At 45.6% G+C, this 26,588-nt stretch overlaps 1 protein-coding gene across 2 annotated transcripts in view; it reads left to right on the forward strand.

Annotated features, from left to right (window-relative positions):
* The window catches only part of LRP6 (LDL receptor related protein 6), a 146,220-nt gene extending 122,812 nt beyond the window's left edge, over positions 1 to 23,408 (forward strand). For both annotated transcript variants that reach the window (XM_060254397.1, XM_060254398.1), the window contains 12 exons: positions 1,496 to 1,822; positions 4,082 to 4,284; positions 5,732 to 5,943; positions 6,747 to 6,937; positions 8,438 to 8,647; positions 9,690 to 9,815; positions 13,929 to 14,165; positions 16,281 to 16,391; positions 17,595 to 17,825; positions 19,335 to 19,471; positions 20,981 to 21,078; positions 22,541 to 23,408. In XM_060254397.1, the coding sequence (XP_060110380.1) occupies positions 1,496 to 1,822; positions 4,082 to 4,284; positions 5,732 to 5,943; positions 6,747 to 6,937; positions 8,438 to 8,647; positions 9,690 to 9,815; positions 13,929 to 14,165; positions 16,281 to 16,391; positions 17,595 to 17,825; positions 19,335 to 19,471; positions 20,981 to 21,078; positions 22,541 to 22,832 (2,375 nt within the window). In that variant the 3' untranslated portion in view covers positions 22,833 to 23,408. The remainder of the gene's footprint in view (positions 1 to 1,495; positions 1,823 to 4,081; positions 4,285 to 5,731; positions 5,944 to 6,746; positions 6,938 to 8,437; positions 8,648 to 9,689; positions 9,816 to 13,928; positions 14,166 to 16,280; positions 16,392 to 17,594; positions 17,826 to 19,334; positions 19,472 to 20,980; positions 21,079 to 22,540) is intronic.
* Positions 23,409 to 26,588: the final 3,180 nt, after the last annotated feature.

Below are 26,588 nucleotides of genomic sequence, written 5' to 3' on the forward strand. Positions count from 1 at the left end.
AGAACCAGAGATCATCCAGAGTGGCTCTGGAGAGGAGTGGAGCAATATGGTTGTGATTACAAGTGGTGGTGGGCGGTGGGAGGGAAGGTCAGGCACCCTGAGTTGGATGGTCGGAGTCATGGCGGCAGCGGACCGGGGAGGGGAGCCTCAAAGTGCCCACTGTCTTTCTTACATGCCCCCCAACTTATAAAATCCTAACTACAGGCTTGGTTCCAGGTTCAGTTCCTGGTGTGTCCAGTTTCAAGGCTCAGGTGGCAAGTGATGCAAAAGACCTGAGCCAGAGATTCTGGAGAGCCACGGTTAGTCTGAGCAGACAGTACTGCCCTTGATGGACTCATGATCTGATTCAGTATCCAATCCAAAGCAGAATGACATCCTTCTACATCAGGGGTGGCCAACGGTAGCTCTCCAGATGTTTTTTGCCTACAACTGCCATCAGCCAGCAAAAAACATCTGGAGAGCTTCCGTTGGCCACCCCTGATGTAGGTTTGGTGTAGTGGTTAAGTGTGCGGACTCTTATCTGGGAGAACCGGGTTTGATTCCCCACTCCTCCACTTGCACCTGCTAGCATGGCCTTGGGTCAGCCATAGCTCTGGCAGAGGTTGTCCTTGAAAGGGCAGCTGCTGTGAGAGCCCTCTCCAGCCCCACCCACCTCACAGGGTGTCTGTTGTGGGGGAGGAAGGGAAAGGAGATTGTGAGCTGCTCTGAGACTCTTCGGAGTGGAGGGCGGGATATAAATCCAATATCTTCATCTACCTCACAGGGTTTCTGTTGTGGGAGGGGGAGGTAAAGGAGATTGTGAGCCGCTCTGAGACTCTTCGGAGTGGAGGGCGGGATATAAATCCAATATCTTCTTCTTCTTCTAGAAGGATGTCATTCTGCTTTGCACCGGATACTGAATCAGATCATGAGTCCATCACTCTAAGGCCGTGGGCTGAGAAGGGTGTAACTGTGCTTGAGATTGCACTGCAGGCATGGTCTTTCTTCTTAGTGTTTGTGAGCAGTGATGACTTGCACAGAGAAGGGGGACTGAAAGTGCCCCAATGAACACATGGAATATCATGCACGGCCTTTGTTCTCAGCTTGTGTGAACCTTTAAAGTATTGGAATGAAGATGCAGAAATATAGGCTATTTGTAGTCACACTTCATGTGACTGTTATGTCTAAAAAGCACATGTTTTCCCTGTGAAGGACAATTGTTCTGTTTTGGAGTGACTTGGGGGTCTTCCTTCTATAAGAAGTGGCCAGCTTGCAGCATCTCATTTCACTTGCAAAGTTCAACATAATATGAAAACTGCTTCGTAGACATACGAATGCTTCATTTTATGCTTTGGGTGTGCTGGAAAAAATGAGAGGCTCCCCAAACTACAGATGTGTTGCATTAAGACCGTCCTCCTTAATGAGTCTCGATTCGTATTGGGTGGCGGGGGTAGACTTGGAAAATGTCTCCGGCATCCTGTTTCATATTCCTCGTTCCTTTTTGTTTTGAAAACAGGACTCAACCGTGATGTTATTGCAGATGATTTGCCTCATCCGTTCGGCCTGACTCAGTATCAGGATTACATTTACTGGACAGACTGGAGCCGGCGTAGCATTGAACGGGCCAACAAGACCAGTGGCCAGAACAGAACAGTGATCCAAAACCACTTGGATTATGTGATGGATATCTTGGTCTTCCACTCATCCCGGCAAGCGGGCTGGAATGAGTGTGCTTCCAGTAACGGGCACTGCTCCCACCTCTGCTTGGCAGTGCCAGTTGGTGGTTTTGTCTGTGGGTGTCCAGCTCATTATTCCTTAAACCAGGACAACAGAACTTGTAGTGGTAAGCCTTCAGCATGTATGCACTGCCTCAGTGATCAGTAAGGTCAGATAGTATTATTTAACTTGCTGTTGTTTGGCGGGGTGGCGGGGTAAAACCAAATCTGAAATGACTAAACTGAGGCTATCATACTTTGGTCATATCGTGAGAAGACAAGACTCACTGGAAAAGGCAATCGTACTATAGAAAAAAGTTGAAAACAGCAGGAAGGGAGGAGAATCCAACATGAGATAGATTGACTCAAGCAAGTTTTCAAGATCTGAGCAGTGCCGTCAATGATAAGACATTTTGGAGGACCTTAATTCATAGGGTCGCCAAAGTTAGAAACAATTTGATGGTACAGAGCATGCGCACAACCAGGTCTGAGGCTTGTTAAGGTCATCTAGCTAGTTTTGGGCTCAAGCAAGATTTGAATTCAAGACTTGAACTTATGGTTTCAACCACTATGCTGGAATGTTTTCAAACTTCAAGCTAAGCTGAGGTGGTGTGCAGAGCCGGCACATCCATTAGGCAATTGCCTGGGGCGCCAGCCCTTGGAGGGGCGCATTGTTTCTGGGCGCTCTCCAAACTCGGAGAACACCAAGGACTGAAAGCGCTGTGTTGTTTCTGGGCACTGAGGGGTTGGAAGAACTCCCCCGGCCCCTCACTACCCAGAAACAACAACACTTTCGTAACCGTCATGATGACATCACCTCTGTGTGATGTCTGCACACGCGTGAAAAATTTTTTGCGGGGGTGGGGTGCACGTTGGGGCAGAACCCCATGCACCGGCCCCGATGGTGCGGAACAAAAAGAGTGTCCTCTCATTTTCAAATTATGCATTGGATAAAACTCCTAGAGAAACCCCACTGGTGGTCAGCTGGACCTGACTGTGGTAACTCTTGGAAGATGAGCAGAATCTGAGGGCAGTTCTTTTGCAAAGAGGGACTGGATGTATTTTTTTAAATGCTGGGGCTCCTGTGCATGCAGGATAATTCAGGCCCTTCAATTCTTTTTAATTTAACACATTTTACGTGAAATCTCTGTGAGCCTTGTGTGTACTTTTTTTTCCACTGTAGTTGCCCCATAGTACTACAATGATCCTTTGCACCATGTAATGTGTTTAATGTTAGACTGGAGTAGCTTTCTACCTATCTCCCTGTCCCTCCTTCAGAGATTTCACAGCAGTCTCCCTTCCCCACTTTATCCTCCCAACAGCCCTCTGAAGTGGATAATTCCGAGAGAGTGTGAGAACAGGCCCTGTTCATCAGAGAGCTTCAAGGCAGAATGGGGATTTTAACCCCAGAATGCCAAAACCCACTATATTATACCAGGCTGTGTCTACATTTTCAGATACCAAATGATGATTCATTGAGGGTCTCTTTGAATCAAATAGTCATATTAATCCTGTGTTTGGGTAGTAGCATTACTATTTATAGTAATATTACTACTTTTAGTATTATTACCACCCAAATAGAGTGGCTTGGCTAAGCTGCATAAACTTGTGTATCACATGTAGAACAATGGGGTTACAATCGTGTATCAAAACAGAAAGGAAGAACATTTCTAATAATCATGCATAAACAGAATTCTGCTGAATCTGGTAGTATAATGATGTTAAAACATCCTTTAATCCCTTTTATATTTTGCTTTGATCTCTCCATACTTTACCTGAGACACACGGGTCTCTCCGTATAGCACACATCTTAGCTAGATTTATACTACAGTTGAGATAACATACTCATAATGAGCTGTGCCCTGTTACATTCACACAACCATAATCTAATGCTAGAAGTCTCTTTACATAAACTAATGATTTTCTAATACCATCAAATGAACCTGTCTCTATATAACTATTCAGTTTATTAACTTATGTATTAACATTATTGTGTTTTTTGATTGTTTTAATCCATTGCTTTCGTATGCTCTTTGAAAAGGAATTTTTTAAAAGCTGTGGCCTTCACTTGAAACCATTTGGATATGTTATATCTGGATCCATTTTCTTTCAATCAAAGAAGTGGTCTTGTATATCAACCTTTTACTCTGTGTGGGATACAGGCGGCATTTTGTTCAGAAACTTCCATATCCTCAGGGGTCATTTTGTAGAAAAAAGGGTCCAGGAGTTCAGTAGCATATCTCATTTGCATATGCCCCGGGATCCTGGACCCTGGCTGGAGGTTCAGGAGCTGTGCTCCTGTGAGCTCCTGCTGAATTCAAGCCCTGCATACCTTCCTTGTAAAGGTAACTACTCTCTTCATTTCTTCCTCTCGCCTTGTATTAAAGCCCCTACGAGTTTCCTACTTTTCAGCCAGAAAAATGCCATCAATCGGATGGTGATAGATGAGCAGCAGAGTCCAGATATCATCCTTCCAATCCATAGTCTCAGGAATGTCCGGGCCATCGACTACGATCCTGTGGATAAGCAGCTGTACTGGATCGACTCTCGGCAGAACATTATCCGGAGGTCACAGGAGGATGGTGGTCAGGTATCTCAGCAAGGGTTCCTTTGTTTTGCAGAAAAACACAATTCATGGTTTAAGTATCTTATAGACGATAACTGACAGAAACCACTTCCGTTTTATGGTAACCAGGTTTGGCTAGAGTCTGCCTTGCCTCTTGTTTAGGCGTGCCCCCAGCATATGGTTCTCTGGAGATTCACTCAAGATGCATGAATGTTATAGCGCTGCCCATGATAAGTAGTCAAACCCAGTATTCGAGGAGCCTTGCTTTAGATATAGTATAACTTAACTCTTTCCAAGCCCTAAAATGGGCACAGAGGTCACACTGTTTGAGTTTTGAGACTTAGGACAATTTGAGTATATCATACCATACCATACCAAACCTTTAATGGCATAACAGTTGCAAATAAAAATACACAGAATATAAAAATTTAAACATTAGAGATAAAATCAAAATGAAACTGAGCTTATAGATGCATTCATACATGGTCAGATTTAAATTTAAGGATGTCAGCCAAAAATTTTGCCACAGCCTCGCTAACCTCCCCCTCAGTATCATTCAATAAATAATAACAGGGTGGCAGAATAGACAAATCTGGGGAGAAAGAAAGCTTGCATAATAAATCTTTATGGAGATTATGATAAAAGGAACAATCAAGCAATATATGCTGAATTGAGTCGGGAATATTCGCTCCACAGGAACAGAGTCTGTCGCCTAAAGGGACTTGATGATATCTCCCTTGTAAAACTTTGGAGGGAAACGCATTTAGTCTAGCCAACCTAAATGCCCTGCGATGACTTGGAATGGTTAAGTCTGATAGATAATGGGGCATTTTGCCGCAGAAAGCATAAAGACCTAAGGAAGCTGGGGAGCAAATATAAGGGTCTGTTGGAGTTTCGTTTCCTCCAACTCCAACACTCTCAATTTAATACATCTGAAGAAATTTGAGTATATTGAATTTCCTTCCAACACATCAGTGTTCATGGAAGATCCTGTGTTTTGAACTGAAAATCCCAAGAAGTCAAACTTAATTAATTAAAAGAGCTTCTCTTTGCTGAAATAAGCACTTAGCTGCGTGTTCACTTTTAGTTTTGTTTTGTGATGTTTTTTTAAAAGCAGGGGCGCTTTCATCTAGCACTGAAATAGGAAGCAGGTGTGATGAATACTTCTCATATGCCCCCAAATGGAGCTTACACACAGGCAGATGAATTGGCACCTGCTGTCAAATTAACACATCTTCAATGGAGCTGGGCAAGTTCCCTTTTTGGACATTGTGATACAAGCATGAAAACTAAGGAAAGCATTGCTTGTTCATTTTTCCTCTTTCAGGATTGTTTCTAGGTGGAACACTAACTCTGCATTTCCTACTTATTTTGAAGACATAACTGAAGCTCCACATAACTCTGCATTGTGCAGTGACTTGCCAGTTTATAATTTTCTTTTGTTGTTTCCCTGAATTTGTCTCATCTGCAGAGTTTTACTGTGGTGACGAGTCCAGTTCCAAACCAGAACCTTGACATCCAGCCATACGACTTGAGCATTGACATTTATAGTCGCTACATTTATTGGACTTGTGAAGCCAAAAATGTGATCAATGTGACTCGCCTAGATGGGAGACCAATAGGAGTGGTACTGAGAGGTGACCAGGATAGGCCCAGGGCTATCGTCCTGAACCCGGAGAAAGGGTAGGTGGAATGCTGCTTGGAAGGTGCCCCTTTCTCAAATATTCTCAGATGTTCCAGAATTCAGATATTTGGTGCAGAGTCCTGGTGGAGAATCTGACAAGTATCTTCCTCCTGCAACATGGTGACAGTCTGATGTGGCTTGTTACTCATGTGCCTTGGATTTCTTGCATCTTCCCTACCAAACGGAAGAAGATTGAAGATATTGGATGTATATCCTGCTCTATACTCTGAATCTCAGAGTCTCAGAGCATCACAATCTCCTTTACCTCCCCCCCCCCCACACAACAGACACTTTGTGAGGTAGGTGGGGCTGAGAGAGCTCTTACAGTAGCTGCCCTTTCAAGAACAACTCCTACCAGAGCTATGGCTGACCCAAGGCCATTCCAGCAGCTGCAAGTGGAGGAGTGGGGAATCAAACCCAGTTCTCCCACATGCCTTGGATTGGGCAGTGGGGAATCCCCAGAGTGGGGAATCAAGCCCAATTATCCCAGATAAGAGTCCGTGCACTTAACCACTACACCAGACTGGCTCTCCACGCCAAACTGGTTCTGAGAGCTGTTTGAAAATCCACTTCTTCCCTCACAATACAATAAGCAGAGTTGTTTCATTTAAAATCAGTGATCTTAAACTGGAGTAACTGCATAGGATTACAGTCATGAGGACCAAATTTATTTCATTGAGTAGTGAGATAAATGCCCCTTAACTGGAAGCATTCTGCACTGTTATCAAAAATCACAAAGGTAAAGGAAGAGCAAGGTTTAGAAAATATGACACATTTACCCTCTTGGCTTTTTGTTTAACAGGTACATGTATTTCACCAACCTCCAGGAAAGGTCTCCTAAAATAGAAAGGGCAGCTTTAGATGGGACGGAACGTGAGGTCCTCTTCTCCAGTGGGCTGAGCAAGCCGGTGGCCCTGGCAATTGATGGCCAGTTAGGGAAACTCTTCTGGGCAGATTCCGACCTTCGGAGAATTGAGAGCAGCGACCTCTCAGGTGCCATAAGCTTCTTTAACCTTTTCTTTTCTCTTCTTCTTTACAAAAACCAAATGTTGCATAACTTCCTAGGAAGGAATGTGTATTCCTCATTCTGCTCCAGTCGGGCGGGGGGTGGGGGTGGTTTAATTGCTGCATTTTAACTGAGTGGTCTTGAATGTCTCTTTTTCTCAATGGCTGCTTGTGGAGAATGTTGGCAAGTCCAGTTTCTTTCCTAATTTTGGATATTGCTTTGTGTCCGGGAACACTTTGGAACTACAGCAGGAACATTTCCTGTGGGTGTCAAACTTCTCATGCTCAGTTTTATTTATTTATTTTTTAAAAAAGAATCCATGTGCTATTTCTCTCTGTACTCCATTGCAAAGTTAAAAGTATTTAACTGGGTTTTTCGCAATGTAATTGTTAAACTGCAGTTGTGATGAAAGAATTACAAAGGCGTGGTTTTCCTTTTAGTGGATTAAAATCAAATAGGCAAATGCCAATGATTTATTTTGCTGATGTAGTCAGTTGCTTCAGTCTTTTTTGGCCAAGACTTCAGAATAGAGCTTAGATAATTAGATACGGGGTTGCTGCTGTCACACAGTGGCAAAAAATTTTATATATACACACACACTGTGGCTAATAGCCATTGATGGACCTGTGCTCCATATTTTTATCTAAACCCCTCTTGAAGGTGGCTATGCTTGTGGCCGCCACCACCTCCTGTGGCAGTGAATTCCACATGTTAATCACCCTTTGGGTGAAGAAGTACTTCCTTTTATCCGTTTTAACCTGTCTGCTCAGCAATTTCATCGAATGCCCACGAGTTCTTGTATTGTGAGAAAGGGAGAAAAGTACTTCTTTCTCTACTTTCTCCATCCCATGCATTATCTTGTAAACCTCTATCATGTCACCCCGCAGTCGACATTTCTCCAAGCTAAAGAGTCCCAAGCGTTTCAACCTTTCTTCATAGGGAAAGTGCTCCAGCCCTTTAATCATTCTAGTTGCCCTTTTCTGGACTTTCTCCAATGCTATAATATCCTTTTTTGCATATTAGGCCACACACCCCTGATGTGGCCAATCCTCCTGGAGCTTACAGTAGGCCCTGTAAAAAGAGCCCTGTAAGCTCATCAGGGGTGTGTGGCCTAATATGCAAAGGAGTTCTGCTACAAAAAAAAGCCCTGTTGTTATATAAACATTGATGCTACATAGAGCCATGGCTTTGCTTGGTGTGCAGAAAGTCCCAGATCCAATTCCTGGCATGTCCCTTTAAAAGGTCTGGTCTTCAGGAGGTGTGAAAAACCTGGAGAACCACTGCCAACCAGCGTGGACAGTACTTTCCCAGACAGACCAGTGGTGGCTGAATGATTCTGAACAGCATGCAGGAATTCAGTATTAGCTTGAGCTCTGAATGTGTAACTTGGGAGCAGCTTTCAGCTAAGTATCACAAGTGTTTGAAAAGTGAACATGAAATAAATTCTTGGAAAATATCCAGGCAATCATTTCCCTCCCCTTTTAAAGGTGCTAATAGGATCGTTCTAGAAGATTCCAACATCTTGCAACCTGTAGGACTGACTGTGTTCGAAAACTGGCTCTACTGGATCGATCGGCATCAACAAATGATTGAGAAAATCGACATGACCGGCCGGGAAGGGCGTACAAAAGTTCAGGCTCGTATTGCTCAGCTCAGCGATATTCATGCCGTTAAAGAACTCAACATGCAGGAGTACAGTAAGTACCGTGAATCCAGATGGAAAAGAGAACTTGAATCGTTAATAGCATTCGCATTTAAGGGTTTTCAACCCCCTCGTCTGCAAACCGTGGATCCAGAGAGACTTGTCTGTCACGCTGCTTCAGTTCCCTCAGCCCAACCCATGAGGCAGCATCCTTGCTGAGGCTCCATAGACCTGGGTATGGTCATGACCGGATGGGAGTCCTCTTGCTTTTGCTGCCTTGGGCTCATAAAGGAAGGGCCGAGTGTGAATGCAGAAGATAAGATTAGAACCTGGAGAAAGCAGTGCATGTTGTCTGACTGTTTTACAAGTTCCAGTTTTCAAATGAGTGAGAGCAACGCTCTACTTATTTTGTTCTTGGGCCCTGGTCAGGAATGCTGTGTTATTTATGTTCTGCTGCCTTGCTGAGACACTTCTGTGGAAAGGTAACAAAGCATTTTCCCCCCCAGGGAAGTGGATTTTTAATTTTTTAATGTATTTTTATAACAGAGGTGGCCAAACTTGCTTAATGTAAGAGCCACGTAGAATAAACGTCAGATTTTGAGATCCATAAGACAAGACTGTCAGATGTCTGAGAGCCGCAAGACAAGATGGAAGGAAAGCAGGCAGGCAGGGGAAAGGGAAGGAGAGGTGGGAAGAAAGCAACTTTAAATGCATTCTGCAAGCCAGCAGACAGGGTGGGTGGTGGAGGCTTCAAGAGCCACACAATATGTGTGAAAGAGCCACATGTTTGACCACCTTTGATTTATAACCCCCCCAAAGCGTAAACTGATTTGTTCGAGTTTTTTGCTTGCATTGTATCAGTTATCAGTGTTCCAGAATTCTCCTTTTTTACCAGGAGACCATTAAAGCAGAACCAAAGGCATAAGCAGTGTGCAGAATCATAATGGAGCAGACCTGAGGGAATCTGCTGACTGACTCTGGAAGAGGCCCAGCGTTTTCCAGAGCACAGTTTGAGAAGCACTAATGGCCGGCTGTCTCTGGTCTTTTGTAGCAGTGATTTCAACGCATCCTTTCTCCCCTCTTGTGTTGCTTTGCAGGGCAGCACCCATGCTCCCAAGATAACGGTGGATGCTCACACATTTGTATTGTGAAAGGTGATGGAACCACACGATGCTCCTGCCCAGTGCATTTAGTCCTGCTTCAGGATGAACTTTCATGTGGAGGTAAGCCTACTGTCAGTACGGTATAACGGTTCCGGTGTTGAGCTTGGTGACCTGATTTTAAATCTCGGCTCTACCAGGAAGCTGGTTGGGTGACATGGCTCCGTCACTAACTATCAGCCTCACCTACTTCACAGGTTGTTGTGAGGGGAAATGGGGACGAGGGAATGATATATGCTGCCCTGGACCCCTTGGTGAAAGGGTAAGATGAAAGTGTGCCTCACTTCAAGAAGGATGTGGAGAGGATGGAGTGGGTGCAGAGGAGAGTGAAGAGGTTGATCAGGGGCCTGAAGACTAAGCCCTATGAGGAAAGACTGAGGGACTTGGGAATGTTCAGTCTGGAGAAGAGAAAGTCGAGAGGGGACACGATTGCTCTCTTAAGTATCTGAAAGGCTGTCACTTAGAAGGCAGGGAGCTGTTCCTGTTGGCAGCAGAGGATAGGACTTGCAATGATGGGTTTAAATTCAGGATGGGAAGGTACCGGCTGGATATTAGGAAAAACCTTTTTACAGGAAGAGTAGTTCAACGGTTGAATCAGATACCTAGGGAGGCGGTGAGCTCCCCCTCACTGGCAGTCTTTAAGCAGGGGCCGGACAAACACTTGTCAGGAATGTTCTAGGCCAAAGGTGACCAAACTTGATTAACAGAAGAGCCACATGGAATAAACATCAGATATTTGAGAGCTGCAAGACATGAATGTCAGATGTTTGAGAGCAGGAAGGAAGGAAGGAAAGCAAATAGATGGGGAAGGATAGGTGGAAAGAAAGCAACTTTAACTTTAAATGCATTTTTCCAAGCTACCAGCTGGCTTGGCTTGGAGAAGTGATTTAAAGAGAGAAATGCATTTTCCAAGTCAGCTGATGGGGCGGTGGGGGCTTCAAGAGCCACACGATATGTGTGAAAAGAGCCACATGGCTCCCAAGCCACAGTTTAGCCACCCCTGTTCTAGGCTGATCCTGCATTGAGCAGAGGGTTGGACTAGATGATCTGTATGGCTCCTTCCAACTCTTGTGATTCTGTGCTAGACAGATACAGCGCTAAGTCATCGTTTCAGAGAGTCGCAATGCTGGTCTACAGTAGAATAGCTAGATTTGAGTTCAGTAGGACCTTAAGAGAGGCCAAAAAGAGTTTCAGGATATAAGCTTTCAAGAAGGGAGCTCTGACTCTCGAAACAAAGAAGGGAGCTCTGACTCTCGAAAACTGATACCCAATAATCTTGTTGGTCTGTAAGGTCCTACTGGACTTAGCTGCACTAAGTCATAATTCCAGACAGAAAGGGAAAGATGGAGATGGCACTTACCACAGACCACTCCTGATCTCTCCTCTGCTTGTATTAAAGAAACAAGAGCCAAAACCCAGGCATTAAGAGGTACATTTGCAGCTAAAATTTGTTACTAGACCACTTCAGAGTTTCTTTTTTGTCTCGAGTGTGGAATTTCTGAGACCAGTATTGAACTGGAAAGGTTTGGTTGTGTGAATTGTATGTGAGCTTTTATTCATCAACTTGGCCAGATTTCACAGTGGTCTCAAGTTCTGTACAGGGTAATTAAACAACTGGAATAACTGCTAGCATAGTCTGGCTGTGTTTTTCCTGAATAGTGTACTAGGCCACAAAAGAATCGTGGGAAGGGGGGGAAATCTCCATCTCTCCTGCATGAGGCTCATGCTAACCTTTGTCCGTCCCCGTTAAGGAAGTGCAAACAGCTGCACTGAGAGAGCCATAATTGACTTGAAGCAGCAAACTGAGTCCTTCCTGAGCAAATGCAGTGGTAGAATGGACATAACTAGACCCTGAGTTGTGGTGGATCCATCTGCTGGGCATTATATTTTTAAAAATGTTTTCATGTAGAATTATTAGAGAACATTGGAATGTAATGTGTTTTTGGGAATGCAAATTGCACTGAAGGCAGCAGTTGTGAAAATTGAAGGCACAAGAAGGAACTCGCTAATGAGAGTCTGCAGAACTAGGAAGGGAAAGGGGGTAGGAAGTTGGTGCTTTCTGAGACATGTGTGAAAATTTTCCCACCCCGATGCTGATGCTAAGTGACTTGGGTCCTTGCAGATCTGAGATAGCAAAGCAGCCACAGTGTCTGCTTTAATTTGTACGGGCTTCAGCATATGAAAAGCAAGCACTGAAGTCAGATCAATTTGATGTGGATTGATGAAGAATATGTTGGGGGTATGCCAGCCAAAAATGACCTTGAGGGTAACTTCCTAAGTTTGCAGGTCACTGCATGAATTGGATCAGCCAGCTTCTGGAAAAACACTCACATCTCTAAGAGTAAGAGCAGCTTTGGGCATACCAAACTATAAACTGGGTATTGAATTGCGGTAGCCTATTACAAACTTGACAGCCGTCTCATTCCCAGGCATTTGACACAGCCGTACCCCTTAAAGCGGGAACACGATGAAAAACAGGCTGTGTCCATTGCATGAAGATGCCAAAGGGTAAACAGATGTAAACAGCGGCAGTATGCTTGTGGTGTTTGGAGAGGAGGGAGTTTAACAATGACCCAAGGCTTTGGTCAGTTCAGCACAGTTCTTAAACTGAAATGAACACATTAGGGATTTTGTCTTCCATTCAAGTAAACGGTAAGATCTGCTTAGTAGCTCCAGGTAGCTGACTTCATCAGCGCACGGTCAAATAAACTTGCAGATTTGGTTAGTTTGAACAAAACTTCTTCCAAAAATACAGTGAAAAGGGCAAATACAATGCTGGGGATTATTAGGGAGTTGAAAACAAATCGGCCAGCGTCATAATGCTCCCGTATAAATCAGTGGTGCTGCTTCATTTGGAACGCTCATTCTGGTCACTGTACTTCATAGAAGATATTATAGCCAGGGCCGGCCTGACGCCCTGGGGCACCCTAGGCAGACTTGTTGCCTGGCCCCCCCAAGCACCCCCCACGGCCCCCCCTGCGGCTCTGCACCCCCGCTCCACCATGCGGTGTCCCGCCTGCCCTCCCCAGCCCCCATGCTCTGCTAGCCTGCCCACCGCTGCTGCTCCGCTTACTTGCTCCCTCCCCCCTGCTCGCCAGCTAAAAGTAAGCTTTGCCGGCTTCGCAGCCCGTGCCTGCGCGTTTTGTTAAGAGGCAAAATGCGCAGGCATGAGCTGCTCACCGGCAAAGCTTACTTTTAGCCGGCGAGCAGCAGGAAGGGAGCGAGCGGAGCGCCAACGCTAGAAGTGGCGGCACGCAGGCGAGTGGGGCACTGGGGGGTGGGGGCGGGATGCTACGCGTGGGGGGCGGGCAGTAGTTAAAGAGGTTAGGACTTTTTAGCATAGAGAAGTGTTGATTGAGGGGCAGGTTTACAAAACCAGGCATAGGATGGAGAAGTCAGAGAGAAAAGCGCTTTTCTCCCTTTTTCACAATACAAGAATGTGTGGGCACTCAATGAAATTAATGAACAGTAAGCTTAGAACAGATAAAAGGAAGTACTTCTCCACCCAAAGAGTAATTAACTCATGGAATCCACTGCTGCAGGAAGTGAAGGCAGCTACAAGCATAGTTTTAAGAGGGAATTGTATGAACATATGGAGCGGAGGTCCATGAGTGGCTATTAGCCACCAGGTATAGAAGCAGCCCCGTGGCACAGAGTGGTAAAGCTGCAGTACTGCAATCTGAACTCTCTGCTCATGATCTGAGTTCGATCCCAGCAGAAACTGGGTTCAGGTAGCCAGCTCAAGGTTGACTCAGCCTTCCATCCTTCCAAAGTTGGTAAAATGAGTACCCAGCTTGCTGGGGGGGAAGTGTAGATGACTGGGGAAGGCAATGGCAAACCACCCTGTAAAATGTCTGCCGTGAAAACGTTGTGAAAGCAACGTCACCCCAGAGTCGGAAATGACTGATGCTTGCACAGGGGACTCCCTTTACCTTTTTATAGATGAAACACTCTCTCTGGGGCAGTGATGCTCTGTGCTTGAGGGGGGGGCAACAAGGGGAGGGCTTCTGGGGTTCTGACCCCACCGATGAACCTCCTGATGGCACCTGGGTTTTGTCCACTGTGTGTGACCATAGAGTGCTGGACTGGATGGGCCACTGGCCTGATCCAGTATGAGTTCTCCCTTTCCAGAAAGATGTGCCCACATTAAGGCAGTTGATCCTTTTTTTGTTACAGAGCCGCCAACGTGTTCCCCCCAACAGTTCACATGTTTCACAGGAGAGATTGACTGCATCCCTGTCGTTTGGCGCTGCGATGGGTTCACGGAATGCGAGGACGACAGTGATGAGCAGAACTGCCCTGTGTGCTCAGATGCCCAGTTCCAGTGCGAGAGCGGGCAGTGCATTGAAAGCAGCCTGCAGTGCAATGGGGAGGCCAATTGCCAGGACAGCTCTGATGAGAAGAACTGTGAAGGTAGGCAGATAATTCGAACGCATGGCCGCCATGGCTTTGGGAAGGGCGCAGAGCTGCCACACAAACTAGGAATGTTCCCTTTCACCTGTTTTTCTAATACGCCAATACTTCACATGCGCTGCACCCAGGTGATACAATTTTGTACTGAGAGGAAGGATTAAATTTTGCAACTTCTATAAATGACAGATTTTGAGTCAGTTTGCCCAAACCCTCACTTTACTTAATCTCGCAAGTTTCCATCATTACTGTCCACAGAGCTTTTTTTGGTAGAAAAAAGCCCAGCAGGAATTCATTTACAAATTAGGCCCTACCCCCTAACACTAAGCCAGCCAGAACTGTATTCCTGCTCAAAAAAAACCCCGACTGTCCATAAGTTGCTCTGACTTTATTAATTAGTAGGAATGAGCATGGAAGGATGCAGGATACTGAAGTCCTAGCCAACACCCATTAGAAAACTTCCCTTCCTGGGTTTCATCAAGCATTGCTACCTCTTCAGAGCCTGTATAATTTGCAGAGTATCAGGGGATATAGGTTTTCTTGTATTAGCTGCATTCTTTTCTGCTTTTGTAAATATCATTTCCTTATTGCTTGACACACCATGTCTGATACTTCTTTTATGTGCTGTTTCTAAAATTTCTAATTTGAATATTGTTGCATTGCTTATTAGATGCTTCATGCAATACAATTGCATTGTTTTACACCATAGAATCCACCTTGCGTCTCAGTGAGAAAAGCAAGCTAGAAAGTAAATAAAAAATAGCTGGTAGGGCAGGTACAGGGTTGCAGTTTTGAAGGGGATAGAGGCTAAGGTCTGGAGTCTCCCCCTGTCAATAGGAAGCCCATCCGAACTGCTAGTTCAGGACCTGAAATCTTTTAATGCCTGTAATTTCATGGAAAAGCTCCAACCAGTTGTGCCTCCCCATCCCCCACCCCCAGTGTGTAGATCTGAGGAGCTAACTCCTTCCCACCATCTCCCATTTTGCTCTGGTATTTTCAGCTTAGCTGATTTCTGCTATAGAAACCGGGGGGTGGGGAGCACTGTATGCACCAAGATGGGTTGGGGAAGGGGGGGCTGAGCTACCCTCAGCCTAGTAGGATGGGTAGGTACACCTGGAAATCTATGTTTCACTGAGACCAACAGAAATGGATATCAGATTATTTTTCATTATAGGTTTCCTTCTCAGTGTTAAAGAATCCAGTTCAAAATGTTTAAACAACAGACGCTTCATATCTTACTTTCTTCTTGCACACACCTGCTCTAAATCTGTCTGCTTCTGTTTTTAAATGATTTGTGTCTCAGAGAGCCAGTTTCTTCACTGCAGATGGAGTGAGGGGGTGTGAGGGGTGTTCTTTGGACATTCACACTTGTCACTCCTCTTCTCCCGTCTTCCCCAGTGGTTTTCCTGAACTATTTGGGACAGATGGGAACCCAAGCAACTAAGGGAGAGGAAGGAGTCCATTCTTCCTGGCCTGCAGTGGTCACTTCATCCCTCATCTGCCTTCAAGAACCTTGTGCCCCAGTATACTCTGAACTGCATGCACACACACACATTTTAAGGGTATGAAAAGTAGCACAGAGGGAACTTTGGGGAAGGTGCTTGATTCACCATCTCCCTTCCTGTGCATTCTGAATGGCTCACTGCCAGGACTTTTTTTTTGTAGCAGGAACTCCTTTGCATATTAGGCCACACCTCCCTGATGTAGCCAATCCTCCAACAGCTTACAGAAGGCCCTATAATAAGAGCCCTGTAAGCTCTTGAAGGATTGGCTACATAAGAGGGGTGTGGTCTAATATGCAAAGGAGTTCCTGCTACAAAAAAGCCCTGCTCACTGCTAAGGTCCGTGGACCACCAAAGCCCTAAATGCTTTAGGCTTCCACACTGTCCAGGTGAAATGGTCTTGATTTTCTTTGTGTTCTAGAACATTTGCAGTGTCATCCTAAGCACCATTACCCTGTTTTAAACTCACTGATTTCATTGGACTTAAAAACGTGTAATTCTGTTTCGGATGGTCCTGTGATTTTTCAGTGCTACAATCTCATCATATTATATATGTAACTTTTAATTTTAATTCTTGACACCAAGTGATCACTGACCTGCTTTTCCTCTTCTCCAGTGCTTTGTCTTTCTGACCAGTTCCGATGTACCAGTGGGCAGTGCATTGGGAAAAACAAGAAATGCGACCACAACTTGGACTGCAGTGACAACTCCGATGAACAGGGCTGCTGTAAGTATGAAAATGTATGCTGCAACTGCTGTTTCAGCCCAGCTCAGAATCCCTTTTGTTTGTGGATCAGAGAGGATGGAATGGAGCTTTATGCTGATTCGCATCAGCTACCTGAAATGGCTCAGGATTCCAAAGAATGCCCTTTCTCACCTCTGTCCTCCAGGAACAGAAGAATCCAAGAGTCCTCAACATTTTTGAGTCTGTGGGCTCGTTTGGAATTCTGAGACACTGTGGTGGACACAGCACAAAATGGCTGCCACAAAATGGCAGTCACAGGAGGTGGAGTCAGCCACACAGTGCTGTGGGTGGCAGCAGTTGCCAAAGCAGTGTTTTTAAAAAATCTGCACAGCCAATCAAATCTCCAGCGGCCAGTCAGAAGCCTTGCTGGGCAGAAGCTGCACTTGGCTCATTCCACTTTCTAAAAACTCTTGGCAGGCACCAGGGAAGATGTTGGCGGTTGCCACGGTGACCATGGGCACCATGTTGGGGGCCCCTGGAATAAACAACTCCAGCCTGGGGGGGGGGGGGCTTCGATTATTTTTCTTTGTTGCTGTTGGATGTTCCTTCAAGCTGGGGATGTCCAGGCTTCATTGAAAAGTCTGATGTGCCAACTGCACACTTTGTTCTGACTGTGGGGATGCCATTGTGGCTGGTTCTCTGCCTCCAATCTCACGGTCCCACCTGTCACATATATGGAAGCATTCTGTGTTCAGGCTCGACCTTCATAACAGGCCTTTCCATCTGATGCAGGCTGTCCATGCTGCAGAACGTTCTGTATGGTTCAACTGTGGGATGCCAATTGGTAGCCAAAATATTAGAGCTTTTACTCTCCTCAACTAGATCATCATATTTTCTTTTGCTCTCTCCCTGTTCTCAGCTGCCATGAATCCCGTCTTCTCTCAAGTATCTCTACCGTTGTGTTACGCTTGCCTCCTCCTTCCCTTCTCACCAAGGCTGAGAGCAGATATTTCTCTCACATTTCCCTTGTCCCCTTAGTTTTGGGCGGGGACAGGCATGAAAAACTCAGTCCCAACCAGCAGGAGGTGTAGCGTAAATATGGGCCTTCATTTGAGGATACCCGTACAGGTTTTCTGTCCACCTAGGTGGAATCTACCCAAGAAGGCAGCAGCTGGAAAGGGCTCTAGAACCAAAGCTGTGAAAGACACACACTTGACGTCTCTTGATTTGTCTGCTTGGTTTCAGACACAACAGAGGAACCTGCCCCACAAGCCAGCAATACGATCGGCTCCATCATTGGTGTGATCCTGACTGTTTTTGTGGTTGGTGCTATGTACTTTGTGTGCCAGAGGGTGCTGTGCCCACGCATGAAAGGGGATGGCGAAACCATGACCAATGACTACGTGGTGCATGGGCCGGCTTCTGTACCTCTGGGCTACGTGCCTCACCCGAGCTCACTCTCCGGATCACTCCCTGGTTAGTTTCTAGAATTTTGTTGCATGTCGTGTCATTTCATATTTACACCTGATGTGTGCCTACACAGCCTATGCTGCCTTTACAGTTTTAGCAGTTGAGCTTCATGTAAGTTAGAATTGGAAACCTGGGAGGTGGGGTAAGATTACAATTCATGTTTCCAGTCAGAATTGCAGTCATGAAATTATCTGCAAGCCAACAGATGCACTCAAGAACCTGCAGCTGTTTCATTGCTGCTGTAAATCAGCATTTCCTAGATCCATGACAAGATTTGAGTAGTGTGGAAAGAGCCAGGAGGTAACATCAGGGGAAGGCCTCGGCCTCTATGCCCTGTTGTTGGCCCTCTAGAGGATCTGGTTGGCCACTGTGTGGGGCAGGAGGTTAGACTGGAAGGACACTGATCTGATCCAGCAGGGCTTTTCCTAAAGGCAGTGAGAGTAGACTCATAGCCTTCATGGTCAACCTGGAGAAAAGGTAGATGGAGTTCTGCACAAAGAAGACCCTTTAAAGTTCAGCAGCTAAAATGCTGAGTCCTTTGCCTGCTGACCCACTACCAAACTAGAAGATACTTTACAGTCTTGTCTTTAAAGTATTCTAGGTTTTTTTTTAAAGTCAGCTTTTGCCTCCTAATAACACAAACAGACATGAAAAACTGAATTGTGTCAGCTCTGTCAATTATGCCAGTTAAGCATGTCTGCACGTTAGTTGTTACTTCATGTAAGCTCACTTAAACTCAGCCAGCATGGCCTCACTAGGACCTCTCCTCCAGTGACAGCAGTGGCCCAGGATGGGGCTCCCACCTGACATGTCTTGCCCACCACCTCCAAAGAGCTACCAAAGAAAAGGAGAGTCCACCCAGTGGCAGCCCTAACCCCTTGTGCTGCAAAGGGGGCTGCCATTACATGGCATAAAGGTTTACAGTGGTGGGGAATGGAATTGACCCTGGAAAATGTGCCCCTTTTCGTATACATTCTCAGGATCTACTTTGTCCCCTTTCCCCTGGTCTGTTCGCACTGCAGTGCTTCAGTAGAAGGCACGCTTGGGAAGTTCCATTGCATTTTCCCTTCACATGCTTTGCTGAAAACACTGCAGTGCTAATGAGCATCATGCTTGGATGCTTGTCTCCACAAACGTAGGGAAGGAATAGGAACGTTATTTGCAGAAGATCGATGGAGACCTATGATAAATGTCAGTGATCGTTTTTTTGTAGGTCTCCATTGATCTTTTCTTTATTGTGTCGCTCCTTCTTCCCTCACCTTGTGTCTGCCATGTGCTGCATTACAGAATTTTGGACACCAAGCTGGCCCTCAGTGGGGAATTTTGTGTGAAGTGTCTGCGAGGCTGAGAGTGGTTATTCTGAAGTATCTGTCCCATGACGTGCCAGGGGACCACTGATGAATAAAAACTTGCCTGTATATGTAGTGCTGAGCTCCACTCATTTCCGCCATCCTTTTTGAGCAGCGGCTGTTTTGCAGATTGGTATGTTGCTGAAGCTGCATCTTCTTCCCTCAGGAATGTCCCGGGGGAAATCCGTGATCAGCTCTCTCAGCATCATGGGTGGAAGCAGCGGACCTCCCTATGACAGGGCCCACGTTACTGGGGCCTCCTCCAGTAGTTCTTCAAGCACTAAGGGCACTTACTTCCCACCAGTAAGTAATTTCCCAGAAACGTCTCCTCTGGTGTTTACTGCCAATGCCAGTGCAAAAACTCCAATCAGATTAGCAGCTAAATGTTTCTGCTCATGCACAATAGGACATTCTTAGCAGCAGAAACTGATGGTGTTCATGTTCGCCACTCTACAGAAAATGTGGTGTAAAGAATGTCTAAAATAAGAGACAGAGGCTGAGAGAATGAGCAGTGTCCTATTTTATACCCTAACAAGGCAAAAACTTATAGATGAGAAAAGTAAAAAATACTGTTTTATCAGGGCTTTTTGTAGCAGGAACTCCTTTGCATATTAGGTCACACACCCCTGATGTAGTCAATCCTCCTGGAGCTTACAGCAGACCCTCTAAGAAGAGCCCTGTAAACTCTTGGAGAATTGGCCACATCAGGGGTGTGTGGCCTATTATGCAAAAGAGTTCCTGCTACAAAAAAAGCCCTGCTGTTTATTATTTCCTCCAAGATCCTAATCTGACTCTAACCATTGCCTGACACTGTTGTCACACTTTCCACCAGAAATACATAACTACAAAATCACAAGGCCTCTGAGCAGATACAGAGTGTTTCCTGGCTGTGACAGCAGTCAGTTAATCTGGCTGGAGAGTCTGACGAGAAAATTAAAGGATATTTTGGGGCAAGGTAGACTACAGCCTTTAAACAACTACAGTATCAAAAATAGTGCTTTCATTTTTGAACCAAAGACAACCGTGCCTTTGTGCATGTGCAGAGTGCAAAGCATTCACTCAAGCAAAAGGGCTTCAGTTGACCTGGCCATCTGCAGGCAGAAAGAATTACAGGCCTTTTGTAACCAGGGGCTATTCTTCTTCTTTTGTTAAATGTATCGGTAAATGCCTTGTGTTGGGATTTGGCCAGTTGCCCAGACAGAACCGACAGGTGTGTCCCAGGGGCGTTGACAGTAGGCTGCTAGGCCAGGGAGGTGTCTCTTAAGCCACCTGGCAGACTAACTCGGCAGCAACAGGACATTCTTAGCAGTTGTGTCTGGGCAAATCCCAATGCAAAAGAACCAAATAAGAACCAGTAAGAACCAAAAAAGAGTTGCAGGATGAATTTTCAAAAAACAGTGTCCTGTTCAACAAGAAGTTCCTTGATGCTTGAGAACACATCAACCTAGCTGTATCTGAAGAAGTGAGCGGCGCATCAGGAACTCTCCTGCCACGAATGGTCGTTAGTCTGTTAGGTGCTACTGGACTCTTGCTCTTTTCGTCTGCTGCAGACTAGACTAGCCCATCTTGACCTATAAACGCATCAGACCATCAAGGTCGGTATCGTCTACTCAGACTGACAGTGGCTTCCCAGGGACTCAGGCAGAGGTCTTTCACATCACCTGCTCATTTTCAAACTGGATATGTCAGGGATTGAACCTGGGACCTGTGCCTGCTAAACAGATGCTCTTCCATTGAGCCCCACCCCCTGTGTTAAAAACCTTTCGTCTTGATTTTGGAAGCACCTCTTTTGCATTTGCTTTTTCTTAACAGATTCTGAACCCACCTCCATCACCAGCTACTGAACGTTCACATTATACTATGGAGTTTGGCTATTCTTCAAACAGCCCTTCTACCCATCGTTCATACAGGTAAGAGATTGTGTGGGTTGCTGTCTTGGACAGCCACCGTCAGCTAAGAGCAAGTGGAACTAAAACCTCTCAGCTCAGACTCTTCAGTGGCAGTGGGCGTCAGGTCTCCAGTTGCCCTCCTCTCCCTCTTCTGCAGTCAGTTCACCGTGCAGGAGGAGGCAGTAGGTAACCTAATACACTTTGGATTCATTTACACTACACGACATAAATGCATTTTACAATTGGATTTTTGCTGTTCTTACAAAGTAACAATCCAGTTGCAAAACACATTATTTAGGGTCGGGTGAACGCACCCATCGTTGGTGCTTCTGGTCAGATCAGAACTAAATGAACAGGTGTGAACTTAGCAGCTGCCTGCTGCCAAGGCAGACTGTAGGTCTCTCAAGGTCAGTCTCATGCATTCACACTGGCAGTGGCTTTCCAGGGTCTCAGGCTAAGGTCTTTCACATCTCCTCCTATGTGATTCTGCTAACTGGAGTTAGAGGGGCTTGAAGCAGGGACCTTCTGCATGCCAAGCAGGTACTGGAGCACTGAGCCCATGGCCCACCTAGGGCTGGCTTGAAACAGGGAGCTTGGCTTGTTCTGGGACTGCGTTAATTTCCCCAGCTGCCCCCTGAGCAAGCTTGCAAATTATTTACCTCACTAACCTGGCCAGGGGGCCCCCCCGCAGTTCACAAACGGTTTCTGTCTGCTCAGCTGAAGATAGTTCTTGCTTACAGTCTCTTCTGCCTTTACAGCCTAAGAGAAAGATGAGGATACTACTTTGTACTCCTCATTGTTTGTTTATCGATTATTTACTTTATTTGTATCCCACTTTTCACTCCAGTGGGGACGACAAAGCAGCTGATATTGTTCTCCTGTCCTTTCCCGGCGAGGCAGGTTAGACTGAGAGAGTGTGACTGGTCCAGGGTCGCCCAGCAAGGTGGTGGGGATTTAAATAGGATTTCCAAGATCCTAGTCTGATGCTTTAACCACCACCCCACATTAGGAGGTGTAAGCCTGAGTTACCAAAATGGTGTGTGAAGCAGGACCTTGGTTTCTACATGAGTTTAATGCAATGCTGTATGTAGAAGGTGAAATCTGACACTACTCCTATTCCACCCTCTTTGTGGAGAATGGGGACTTGCCTGGTCACCTGGTAGGGTGGGGGGTTCTTAACCTGCCACAGGTGAAAAGACAAGCCCACTTCAGCTTTTTTTGTTTCAGGCAGTCTTGCCTGCACATAAGAACCATGTTGGCCTGTGACTTATATCTCATTGCCAGTTTTAGGTCTTAAGTTCCAAGTGGACCGCGAGAAATTGGGGACCCCATACGGGTGGGAAAAGGGGCATAAATGTGTTTTAAATTAATTAATTAAATAAATAAGACCCTGTGAATCCCTCTGATTTTTGTGAGATCTGAGAAGTGCAAGCACCTGAGACTGCTTTAAGGTACTGATACGTCTTAACGTTTCTTGCCTCAGTTACAGGCCGTACAGCTACCGCCATTTTGCCCCTCCCACGACGCCTTGCAGCACGGATGTTTGTGACAGCGATTATGCACCCAGCCGTCGAGTGGTGACTGCCGTGGGCAAGGGCTACACCAGTGACTTAAACTATGATTCTGAGCCTGTGCCCCCTCCACCCACACCACGCAGCCAGTATTTGTCAGCAGAGGAGACCTACGAGAGTTGCCCACCGTCTCCGTTCACAGAGCGGAGCTATTCGCATCACTTGTACCCACCGCCCCCCTCACCCTGCACGGACTCCTCGTGAGAGACCCCCTCCCCCCTTTGACTGCCTCCCACCTGACTGTGTAAATACCCAGTGCTTCTCTCAAGAGGAGGGAGGGCCTGAGGCAGGGTATACTAAAATTATTAAACTGAGGGGGGAGGGATACTGGAGAACTTGTATAGAAAGAGGGGGCAGAAGGTTTATTTATATATTTTCTTAAGACAGAGTCTGCTGCTTTGTGCCATAAGAAAATTTTTTAAAATTTGTACACAGAATTGTGTGGGGTTTTTTTTTTTATTATTTTTCCAAATGGAACACAAGAAGATGCCTTAAATCAGTGAAGTGACTGAGCACAGGGGAAATGGAAGGAGCGGAGGATGTCACTGTTCAATGAGCCAAATACCAAAAAGGAAGAAGAAAAAAAAGAGCTTTTCAGAGCAAGGCAAAAGAACGAGAAGAGTCTGTCACGGAGCAGCATCTGGAGCCAAATCACCTCTTGCGTTTTAACTTTGATGGGCCAGCAGTTTAAATTAAACTTGAAGAAAACTGTTCTTACAAATAAATAACGGTACACAAAGGGCTTTGTTTTCTACAGAAATACAGCAGTCACCGCAGTGAGAATGTTGGATACTTAATTCAGATCATCAGAAACGGCGGAATAGCTTTTCATCCCATCCTGGGAGTTTGGGTCGTCTTGTTGAGTGTAGTCTTGTTTAAGGCTGTGCGCGCGCATGCGTCTTTCCCTTGGGGAGATCCAAATCAGGCCCCAATTGGCACATTTCTTCCCCAGTGTCTCACTTGTTTCACGCAGGGTAAGGCAGGCCTGATGCTTGTTGAATGTGGGATTGCCTCGTTTGCGTTGTTAGCGCTTTTATCCAGAGCGGGAGAAGTGGAGAAAGGAGTGTCTGAAGCCTGCCGCCTCCAGCCTTGTCATGAGTAAGTCCTGGGGTCCAAGTTGTGAAAGAACAGGCCCTTTGCGAGTGTGCATATGTGTGTGTGTTAGAGTCTGTATGTGTGTACACACCCACATACACAACAGATGGAAAAGTCTTTCCCTGGCACTGCAATAGGGTGACGTTCTGATCTCCTGTAAATGCTGTTTTCATGACAATGACAAAGGTAACCCTCGCTATACCTGAATCACTTTCCATCCCAGTACTTCAGAATGTTTCCGCGCCCCCTCAATTGTCATATTTTTATACAACATAGTAATAATAATATAGGGTAACGTATTTATATAAAATATAAAGTTTAAACTTTGAACTTTTTAGTTTAATGTAAATGAATCTTATATTCTTGCAGTACTTTTGAGTATAGAGTTAATATCGCAGTATACAAATCCTCCGTGTGTGCACATGTGTGTGTAAAGACACACACATCCACTACTAGGAAGCATTTTAACTTTTTTTTTCCCCCCTTGCCAGGATGCCCTCTCTGGACGTTTGGGTTGCTAAAAACATGACCGCTTTCCTTTCGATGTGGTTTTGAGAAGCCCATGTGACCTGGACGTGCCACTAATTCTCACGTGGCATAAATTCAGTTCTTAAGCATACACCACTCAACATGTTTTTAAGGATATCCCTTGTCTAACAATGCATTATATATATATATCTCTATATACCTATATATTATTTTGTGTGTTGTTTCCACCTCAGTAGTGATTTGAAAGGGGTGCTGTGTCTTCATTTGATGGTGACTCTGCATGGCAGCAGAAACACAACCCATGGAAACCTTCCCAGCAACAGTTGCCAAAAAGCTGGGAGTCTGCAGATTTTTTAAAAATGCTTTTAGGTGATGAATATCTGAATCTTGTATACAGGTTTTCCTAAAATTTCCCCTGACTCTTACTAGCATGAAGAGGGAGCGGCAAGTGTTCGCCTCCTTGTCTCAGAAAATGATTTTCTGCCCAATGTTGGGAACTTTGATGGCTTTCACTAATGCCAACAGTACATATTGGCCCTGGTTGCTCTCAAGATAGGCTTGTGTCTGCTGCACTAAATGTGCAAAGGTGGAACTCACCTGGAGGCCCATGTAGATGGAGTCAGAAAATGCAGTTCATTTCTCCTCCACCTTGTTTTGAGGCATGAATTGCACAGTTGTTTGGGAAATGCCAGTGGAGCTGTAGCGATCGGAAAGAATGAAACAGCCCCCAACTGCCTTCTTTTCCAGCCAAACAAAAGCTGTTAGACTCCAAGCGTTTCTGGCTTTGGATTTGTGGGTTTCAGGAGAATTTGCACTAACTTGTTCACATCATCTCAGTTGACCGAAGCTCAGCTTTACTTCAGCTCTATGGACAATCATGGCATTTGGATATCCAGTGGAAATATACAGTGTCCCTGGATATGCTCAGAGATGCTTTAAGGAAAATCTCTTTGGATTCTGTTCCTAAAAGGTAAACTTTTGAGTTTAATTTTTTTTTTAACTTCCCAGTGATTTTTAGTTTCACAACTCAGATTTTGGAAATATCAAACTTTTGGAACCAAAGGCCAGGTTGCACAGCCTGATCAAAGGGGGTATCATTTCAGATCCGCAGGAAGTTCTGCATCTGTCAGTTTTGCTCTTTGGAGAGGTAAAAAATTGGATCTTCTGAAAGATGGATGTTGTCTTGTCAGTCAGTCAGGAGCCTCAGTGAAGTAGCCACTGGGTGGAAAGTATTGGATGCTGAACACAAGCCAGAGTGCCACAAGTGATGTTTCGGGGATGCCAAGATCTATAAACATGCCGTTTTGAGTAGGAGTTCACATACTTACATTCACACTGGGTTATTGTATTGCTTTATTTCAGTTCAGAAGCTTTGTACTCCATCAACAGCAATCTTTTCTTCTTGCCACGAGTGCGTGTGTTTTGTGCCAATTTCTGTTGCAAGGTGGTTGACGCTTATGTCGTGGTATCCTCTTTCTGTGGCAGTGTCTGCCCTGCGTATTGGATTCCATTGGGGTGTCTTTAAAAATCAAAAGTCGGAGGTGGTGAAATCTGTGACCTGTGAGGATTTGGATTAAGCAGAGCTGGCGTGATGCTCTTTTGTGCTAGAAGGCCACTTTGTTTGAGGGGTGCAAAAGGCAAGCACTGGAAAGGAGAGCCACCAGCAGCTGAGGATCCTATTGGGATGTGGAGCCAAATCCACCTTGAGCATAAGCACGACGGGTCCTCTTGAGTGCTCTGCTGCTGGCTTAAATTTGCACGCTTTCTCCTCCACTAATGTGAAGTGTTACTCATGGGTTGCCAGCAGGAGGTGCAATGACTCCCACCACCGCTTGAGCCAGGAGAAGGCTTACCTTGGAACGGATGCGGAGGGCGACCTCAGAGGGAGTGAGCCACTGGGCCAGTGGGCTGAGATGGAGCCACTGGGCCAGTGGGCTGAGATGGAGAAAGATGGGAGGGCTCCATTTTTCCTTAGCTTGCCTCTGGCCCCGTCTGCTGCCTTCCCTTATGCCATTCCTCTGGTGTCACTGCTCCGTCCGAGTCATTCTTTGCAGCTACTGCTGCTGCTCTCTTCTGTGTACAGGCATGAGAAAAATGGCAGGAATCTTGAAGGAGAGGCTAGAGAGCTATGTATCTCACCCACTGAAATTAATCAAAGGAGTTGTAGCTTTTATCCAGAGCAGGCCCATGCAGCCCAACTTCCAGTTCCATTTGAATGTCAAAGAATGAAAATACACTAAAGCACCTAAGATAGTAAAAACAGTTATTAATAGGATTTGGGGATTTCCATAAAACCTTCCGTGTAAGAGTTTGCAGCAAAAATGATAATTCCTAAACCTGCACATGCACTCTTTCTGAAATGTATTTGCATCTGCT

The sequence above is a fragment of the Heteronotia binoei genome, chromosome 14 (genome assembly GCF_032191835.1).
Source record: "Heteronotia binoei isolate CCM8104 ecotype False Entrance Well chromosome 14, APGP_CSIRO_Hbin_v1, whole genome shotgun sequence".
Classification (NCBI taxonomy): domain Eukaryota; kingdom Metazoa; phylum Chordata; class Lepidosauria; order Squamata; family Gekkonidae; genus Heteronotia; species Heteronotia binoei.